The 8,261-nt window shown below is 52.3% G+C and overlaps 1 protein-coding gene across 1 annotated transcript in view; it reads left to right on the top strand.

Moving 5' to 3' along the window:
• Positions 1 to 8,261, top strand: part of Dnah10 (dynein axonemal heavy chain 10) — a 121,566-nt gene that overhangs the window by 103,406 nt on the left and 9,899 nt on the right. The window contains exons 59-68 of the mRNA XM_005344367.2: positions 546 to 682; positions 1,212 to 1,429; positions 1,576 to 1,797; positions 1,974 to 2,121; positions 2,713 to 2,992; positions 3,242 to 3,471; positions 4,585 to 4,858; positions 6,144 to 6,248; positions 6,628 to 6,782; positions 7,868 to 8,022. Coding sequence (XP_005344424.1) covers positions 546 to 682; positions 1,212 to 1,429; positions 1,576 to 1,797; positions 1,974 to 2,121; positions 2,713 to 2,992; positions 3,242 to 3,471; positions 4,585 to 4,858; positions 6,144 to 6,248; positions 6,628 to 6,782; positions 7,868 to 8,022 — 1,924 coding nt within the window. The remainder of the gene's footprint in view (positions 1 to 545; positions 683 to 1,211; positions 1,430 to 1,575; positions 1,798 to 1,973; positions 2,122 to 2,712; positions 2,993 to 3,241; positions 3,472 to 4,584; positions 4,859 to 6,143; positions 6,249 to 6,627; positions 6,783 to 7,867; positions 8,023 to 8,261) is intronic.

Below are 8,261 nucleotides of genomic sequence, written 5' to 3'. Positions count from 1 at the left end.
ACACACACACACACACACAGAGAGAGAGAGAGAGAGAGAGAGAGAGAGAGAGAGAGAGAGAGAGAGAGAATGTGCAAGTATATGAAACACACATATGAGAGAGAATAATTCTTTTAAAGAAAGCAGAAAGACTCCCACCACCGATGCCTTTTCACAGTCCCTAAGTTAAACATATTCACTGATGAAATATGAAACCCCAAGTCCCCCTGCATCTGGATACTACTGGGCCTAGTTCCACCTCTGTGACATAGCTGGGGTGATGGTAGGAACTCTCCCAGTCACTTGCTTGTCTGAGCCCTCTGAGTGCTCCTGGTCCCCAGAGCTTGGAGGGTGTCTGGTGGTGGGGTGTCTGGGTCATATGAGGTCACGGGGAGTCCCAGGTTGCAGTGGTTTTACCCTTCATACCCACCTTCAACTCCATACTTGAGAAACTCCAGGCTTCCAGACCCTGAGGACCCTCATGACACTTCCTCTGTCCATGCAGCGTGTCGCCAGTTTTATGTGCCCTAAGACAGAGCTTGACAGTCACTGTGTTTGACCTCTAGGCCTCCTGAAAACTCTCAACACCACAATTGAAGAAATGGAGGCTGTGAGCAAGGCAGGGCTGGGGATGCTGAAGTTCGTGGAGGCTGTCATGGGCTACTGTGACGTGTTCCGTGAGATTAAGCCCAAAAGAGACAAGGTGAGCCAAGGCCTCGTTTGGGATCAGAGTTTAAATGTCCACAATGCTGCTGGAAAATTCTTAGGAGTCCAGGCCCTGCTTCCACTCACACAGTGCAGACGGATGGGGTTGGAACCTGTGTGCAATGCGGAGATGATTACAGCCACACCCCAAGCTGTGGTGGCTCTTTAGCCTTGGCTCTCTTGGCTGCAGGGATGGCTTCTCCCTCCTGCCAGGACATCTTCTGGATTGTACAATATTTGGCAGTGCCCCGTCTCTATCTACTTGATGCCATGATAGCCTCACCCAGAAGTATCTCCAGTCATTGTCACAAGGGGGTCAACCTAAGGCCATCAGAGAACACAGTATTTACATAATGATTCATAACAGTAGTAAAATTAGTTATAAAGTAGCAATGAAAATAATTTTATGTTCGAGGGTCACTACAGCACGAGGAGCTGTATTAAAGGGTCGCAGGAAGTGAGAACCTCTGATGTAGACGGAGGATGGCGGACCCTCTGCCATCCTTCTGCTAGCTCTCTTCACACAGGTGGCCAGGCTGGAGCGGAATTTCTACCTAACCAAACGGGAGCTAGAAAAGATCCAGAACGAGCTGTCAGCGATCCAGAGGGAGCTGGAGGCTCTGGGGGCCAAATATGAGGCTGCCATCCTGGAGAAGCAGAAGCTGCAGGAGGAGGCGGAGATTATGGAGAGGCGGCTGATCGCGGCCGACAAGCTCATCTCTGGTCTGGGATCAGAAAATGTCAGGTGAGAGGCATCACCCACCTAATGAAGGGACCCATAATCTATGCAAATCTAGCACATGTTCCAAAGGACTGCCGGAGTCCTCAGCAGGTTCCCATCAGTCATGGCCAGATGGGAGCTGCTCAGCATGGCTTCCCGGTCCCGTGCAGGTGGCTCAACGACCTGGATGAGCTGATGCACCGGCGGGTGAAGCTACTGGGTGACTGCCTACTCTGCGCGGCCTTCTTGAGCTATGAGGGCGCCTTCACCTGGGAGTTTCGGGATGAGATGGTCAACCAGGTGTGGCGGAACGATATCCTGGATCGAGACATCCCCCTGAGCCAGCCTTTCCGATTGGAGAACCTCCTCACAGATGATGTGGAGATCAGCAGGTACCACACGGATCCCAGAGGGGTCTGCGTGGGTGTCACCTGGGGTTGTGGGTGGGCTGCAGGGCTAGGAAGCACAGCCAGCCCTGAGAAAGGTCATGGATTATTCTAGAAGGCTGACCCCGTGACCTCCAGCCTTGGGTAGGGAAAGTCCAGCTCCCTGTGGTTGTCCCTTGCAGGTGGGGTTCTCAGGGCCTTCCACCCGATGAGCTCTCAGTTCAGAATGGCATCCTTACCACCCGGGCCAGCCGCTTCCCGCTCTGCATCGACCCCCAGCAGCAGGCCCTCAACTGGATCAAGAGAAAGGAGGAGAAAAACAACCTAAGGGTGCGGCCCCACCCTGAGCCCCACCTGAGGACTGAAGAGCCCTTTCCTTGTTCTCCCCCAACCCCTGCTTAGGGGTTCAGGTTGAGAACGTCTTTTTGATGAAGATCATGTCCTGTGTCTATTTCTTTCAGGCCAGGCCAGGGCTTGGTGGCCCAAGATGCTACAGTGTGTCTGGGTGGGGGGTCGGAGGCCTCAGGGGAGTTGGAGCCTCGGACAGGACAGCGTAGGTGCTGGAAGGGAGGGAAAGTAGAGGTGACAACTTCATTAAACTGTGACTCACTTAGCAGTCTCTTAGTCATTCAAAACAGAAAGGTCTGTGGCTTTTTAGCGTATTTGCTGAGTCCTGTAACAGAGTCAGCTTAGGATGTTTTTAGTACCCCCATCCCTACCCCACCGAGAAGAATGATGTTTTTCCCTAGTGACTGCTCCCCAGCCACCGACAGTTGCTAATTTATTTTCTGTCTCCATGGCTTTGCCTATTCTGGATAGCTCTTATGGGTAGGACCATACAGGATTTAGTCTTTTGTACTGGTTTTGTACTCTCCCTCGGTTCGCTGAAGGGTCACCCCAGCACCCGCCTCTCTCCTGCAGGTTGCCTCCTTCAATGACCCTGACTTCCTCAAGCAGCTGGAGATGTCCATAAAGTACGGGACCCCTTTCCTGTTCCACGATGTGGATGAGTACATCGACCCTGTGATTGACAATGTCCTGGAGAAGAACATCAAGACTGCCCAAGGCCGCCAGTTCATCATCCTGGGGGACAAGGAGGTTGACTATGATTCCAACTTCAGGCTGTACCTCAACACCAAGCTGGCCAATCCCAGATACTCGCCATCGGTGTTTGGGAAGGCCATGGTCATCAACTACACTGGTAAGAAGGGGCAGACCTGCTGCAGACACCCAGGGCCCCACACTGAGAGTGATGCTGCCTGGGCACCTGGGCGCCTGGTGGCCCTGGTCTTTCCCTGGAAGTTGTCTTTGCTGGTCTCTTCTTAATGTTTGGGTGACCCCGCCCCTGCTCCAGAAGGCTGGGGACTTTGAAAGGCAGTGAGCTGCAGGTGCCTGGGTATATGCAAAGCCTGGACTCAGGGTGGGCAGTGAGGGCTCTTTGTCCTCTCAGTCACGCTAAAGGGCCTGGAGGACCAGCTGCTGAGCGTGCTAGTGGCCTATGAGAGGCGGGAGCTGGAGGAGCAGAGGGAGCACCTCATCCAGGAGACGAGCGAGAATAAGAACCTGTTAAAGGACCTGGAGGACTCACTCCTGCGCGAGCTGGCCACATCCACGGGGAACATGCTGGACAATGTGGAGCTGGTGCACACCCTGGAAGAGACCAAGTCCAAAGCCACAGAGGTGGGGACCTCTGTGCAGGTGGGAGGGCCCTGTCTCCTTCTAGTTCCACCCTAGTGGCCGCAGGGTCTCAGGCAAAGCCTCGAGCCTAGCAGACGGGCATCACCTCTTCTCACCCGACCAGAAAAGCCCACCTGGGGGCTGGAGGATAGCTAAGCAGTTAAGAGCCCTGGCTGCTCTTCCAGAGGACCAGGGTTCAGTTCCCAGCACCTGCATGGCGGCTCACAACCCTCTGTAACTCCAGTTCCAGAGGATTCGATGCCCATTCATGACCACCTCAGGCACCAGGCGTGTGTGTGGTGCACGTATGTGCATGCAGGCAAAATCTTTATACATAAAATAATCTTGAAAAAGAAATAACTATATGGGGCTGTGCTGGGGGAGGGTGGAGTATTCCCATGCAGCTGGGTAATCTTCTTGAATTGAGAGTCATGGAAATCCCAGACTTGCCTACTCTAAATATCAAAAGACATTATCAGTTCAAAAGCAGAGTTACAGTTATGGCTTCAAGTGAGGCTGGATGCAGAATTCATAAATACCATATAGATTCTATACCCCTCCATTTGTGTGCTGGGCCGATGTTGGGTTGACTTCATCTTCTTCCAGTCTCTGCCTTAAAGGGCAAGGCCTGATGTCCCCTTGGGTTCAAGTTCAAGGTCCCTGCAGAGCCTAGTGACTGTCAACTTCAGGGAGGGCTTCGTGGTCCCTTTTGTACCCTACACTTGCCTTCCAGGCTTGTACCATCCACCTGTACTACAGTACTGTCCACAAGTCTCGGGCAAGGGCCAGAGGTTTAAACACATGCCACAGAGACACAGGAACGCAGGTCATTCTTGAAACAAGTATGCCAAGAATACCCACTTTATTGTGTTCCAAGGCAGCTTCCCTGACCAATGGCCATGCCCTAGCTCTCAGGATCCTTCAGCTACAAGCCACTAGAAGCCACTCCCCTGTCTCATGCTCAGAGCAGCTGCAAACACAGGAAAACAAATTGTTTTGCTCAGAGCAGCTGTAAATATAACAAGTCGTTTACAAGAAATTCAGGGTCTGGAGGCTGTGGACAGCACAGGCTGTCATCACCTTCCCGTTTCCATGGTAACTGAGGTCTTTCTGCAGGTATCAGAGAAGCTGAAGTTGGCAGAGAAGACAGCCCTGGACATCGACAGACTGCGGGATGGCTACCGGCCGGCGGCGAGGCGGGGCGCCATCCTGTTCTTCGTGCTGTCCGAGATGGCACTTGTCAACTCCATGTACCAGTACTCCCTCATCGCCTTCCTGGAGGTCTTTGGATTGTCGCTGAAGAAATCACTGCCTGATTCCATCCTCATAAAGCGGCTGAAGAACATTATGGACACACTGACCTTTAACATCTACAACTATGGCTGCACAGGTGAGCGAGGGGAGGGGAGAAAGCTCTGCCTGGAACACGGAAACTTAGCCCGCCTTGGGCCGACTGCTCACTTGACAGAGGGATGTCCAGAGCACTGACTTCTAAACCCCATCTTCAGCAAATCCCCCACACCCTAAAGATGACCCATTCCAGGCTTGGTGGTGGGGTTCACAGAGACGCTCAGTCTAGGGCATCTCCGTTGGGCTGAGCCTGTGCCATCAGAAGTTTCTGGATCCCTCTCTCCCTTCCTCACCCTGGCAGCCTCTGCTGCACTTCCTGACTGAGGACACACCTGTTCCAGACACTTCCTGCCAAGGGAGTCCTGGAATATGTGGTTCTCGTAGCTAGCCTCTTCACTTAATAATCTGAACATCATCTGTGCTGTAGTATCAGGATTCGCCCGGTCCAGTGCTGAACGGGTAGCGCCCCATGCTCTCTTATTTCTCAGCTGTCGGATGTTGGTTTGTTTCTGCCTTTTGGTTGTTAGGCTAATGCAGCTATCAACATTTGCCACAGGTGTGTGTGTGTGTGTGTGTGTGTGTGTGTGTGTGTGTGTGCGCACATGAGCTCACGTATGTCTGCCTATGCTGTTGGTCCTGGGGCTGGAGTGCTGGGCCTTCTGCATGCCAGATGAGTGCTCTTCCCCTGAGCTTCTTTCCAGCCTGAGCATTTGCTTTTGATTTTGGATCCATATGTTCCCTGGAGCAGAGTTTCTGGGCTTCATGCCAAGTCTTCGACTTTTGGGGGGACTACCCGACTGGCTTCCAAAATGCCTATACTATTTTCTACTCCCCAAATGCACTGCTTGTGAAGAACATTTCATTCTGGAACATTCTGAACACCATCTGGCCAGTGCCAGCTCTGGCACTGTCTTCACAGCCAGCCCCCTTTCCTTTGTGAGTATTGGACTCACCTGTCAGTCAGCACTGCAGCTTGAACCTCTTAAGCAGGTCATGTGCGTTTTAAAACAAAGGCACAGCCGTTGCTTCCAGCCCCTGAAACGCCATGTCTCTCCCAGGAACTCAGCTCTGCTGCCTTGTGGAGAAGGTGGCTCCTGCCCGGCTTGCACACCCTCCACCCACGGAATAGATCAAGCGATCATGCCAGGTGCACACAGATGTCTGTCACTACAGATGGCCCTTTTGCACCTGAACAGCCATGGCCATCAGATATGAAGAGGGTCACCGAGTGATGTGGGGTTTCATTTCACTTCCCTCGGACTTGAGCGAGCCCTGTGCAAGGGCTGCAGTTCTGAAGTGTAGTCCCTGTCTCTGTCTCTCCACAGGGCTGTTTGAGAGGCATAAGCTCCTCTTCTCCTTCAACATGACCATCAAGATAGAGCAGGCGGAGGGGAGGGTCCCCCAGGAGGAGCTGGACTTCTTCCTAAAAGGTAACGATAAAAGGACAGACAACTACCTATCCTTTCGAAAGGCTCTTGCTGACTCTCACTCTCCTGCCATCCAGGGGACATGCATGTCTATTCACTATAAACACACCAGTAGCAAAATCCCTCTCAAGCTCGGCATCCAGAGGCCACAGGTCACCCAGCAGCCCTCAGAAACACTTCCTGGTTGACTCAGGGCACCTCTGTCAGGGGCTGTGTTGAGGCTGGAGGCCTGGCCAAGTTGCCCAGCTGGGCTCATTGGTGACAAGGACAAGCCCATGCCTTGCCACTCCTAGGCAAAGGGACCCCTCCCCAAAGCAAGAGCCACGGAAGCGCAGTGTGTGCGGTCAGCCCATGGCTGGCACCCTCTTCTCCCTGTGATTAGGGAACATTTCCCTGGAGAAGAGCAAAAGGAAGAAGCCGTGTACCTGGCTGTCAGACCAGGGTTGGGAAGACATCATTCTCCTCTCAGAGGTGTTTTCAGAGGTCTTTGGGCAGCTCCCTGATGATATCGAGCACCACGTCTCCACCTGGCAGGAGGTGAGTGTGCACATTCTCTCCTCCCCTTCCTGACACAGCAGCCATCTCCACACTGAGCCTACAGCCTCCCCGTCGCCAGGAAGACAATACATGGGGAAGCTGCCCCATAAGGCCAGTGAGTGCCCTTGAGTATCCTTGGATATACTTTCCTTCATCCAGTCCTGCTAGCTGTGTGGGAGAACCAGCCACTCCTTCACTCACCCATATGCCCAGTATCTGTCCGTCCGTCCATCCATCCATCCATCCATCCATCCATCCATCCATCCATCCATCATCCATTCATAATCTATCCCCATCCATCAATTCATTTTTCTAACTGCTGATCTGTCTATGCATCATCAATTCCTCTATCACCCATCTATCCATCTATTCATTTATCCATCTATTACCCATCCATCTGTTTATCCATCTAACCGCTGTTCATGTATCTGTTCATCTATCCATCACCCATTCATCAGTCGGTCCATCCTTTAATCCATCTGTCCATCACCCATCTATCCAACTGTTTATTTGTCCGTCTATCCCTTTATCACCCACCACCCATCCACCCATTCATCCAACTGTTCATCTATGTATATGGCGTAATAACCAGGCTAGCTTAATGTGAAACAGCAAATTTTAATGAAGGGATAGCTTACAACACCAGGGATCCAGCGATGGGCAGGAAATACAAAAAGGACCGGTGGGGCTCACGCCCGCCAGATTTATACGTAAACATTAGCCCGAGGTGAACACTCCCCCCCATTGGGCTGGGCTTCCCCTAAACATCTATCCATCCATCCATAGAACTGTCCATCTGTCTGTCTCCCTATCTTTCTATCACCTATTACCTGTCCATCCATCCTTCCGAGAAATACTCCCTGGGCATCTCCTGGCTGCTATTTCCCTGCTGTGCCCTCTGAACCCCACAGTGGTTACTACCCTTCCAGTTTTTCAGCTCATGGTTTTTGGTGTCAACAATGACAGCTGGATCAAAAGTTCAGATTTTCCTCTCTCTCTGGTGGCTCTTGCCACCTTCACATGCGAACTGTGGTCCGTGCCATTCCTGAGCCAATGCCACAGCCAACACTTTTTGCTTCTCACAGTGGTATGACCTGGATTCACTAGAGCAGTTCCCGTTCCCCCTGGGCTACGATGACTACATCACTGCCTTCCAGAAACTGCTTATTTTACGCTGCTTCCGGGTAGACCGGGTATACCGTGCAGTGACTGACTACGTGACCCACACCATGGGAGAGAAGTGAGTGCCCCAGCCCGGCCCACAGGAGCAGGGCTAGCCTGTTCTAAGGGACCTGGCCTGAATGCTTCAGACAAACACGAGGGGCCACATACAGGAAGAAAGGGAAACTTAAAAGTATTTTAATGTTTTAAGTGATTAAAGTAATGTGTGCATGTGTGTGGGAGAGTGGGTCATGTGTGTGGGAGAGTGGTCATGTGTGTGGGAGAGTGGTCATGTGTGTGGGAGAGTGGTCATGTGTG

The sequence above is a fragment of the Microtus ochrogaster genome, chromosome 2 (assembly GCF_000317375.1).
Source record: "Microtus ochrogaster isolate Prairie Vole_2 chromosome 2, MicOch1.0, whole genome shotgun sequence".
Classification (NCBI taxonomy): domain Eukaryota; kingdom Metazoa; phylum Chordata; class Mammalia; order Rodentia; family Cricetidae; genus Microtus; species Microtus ochrogaster.
This window is presented reverse-complemented; position numbering and strand designations above follow the sequence as displayed.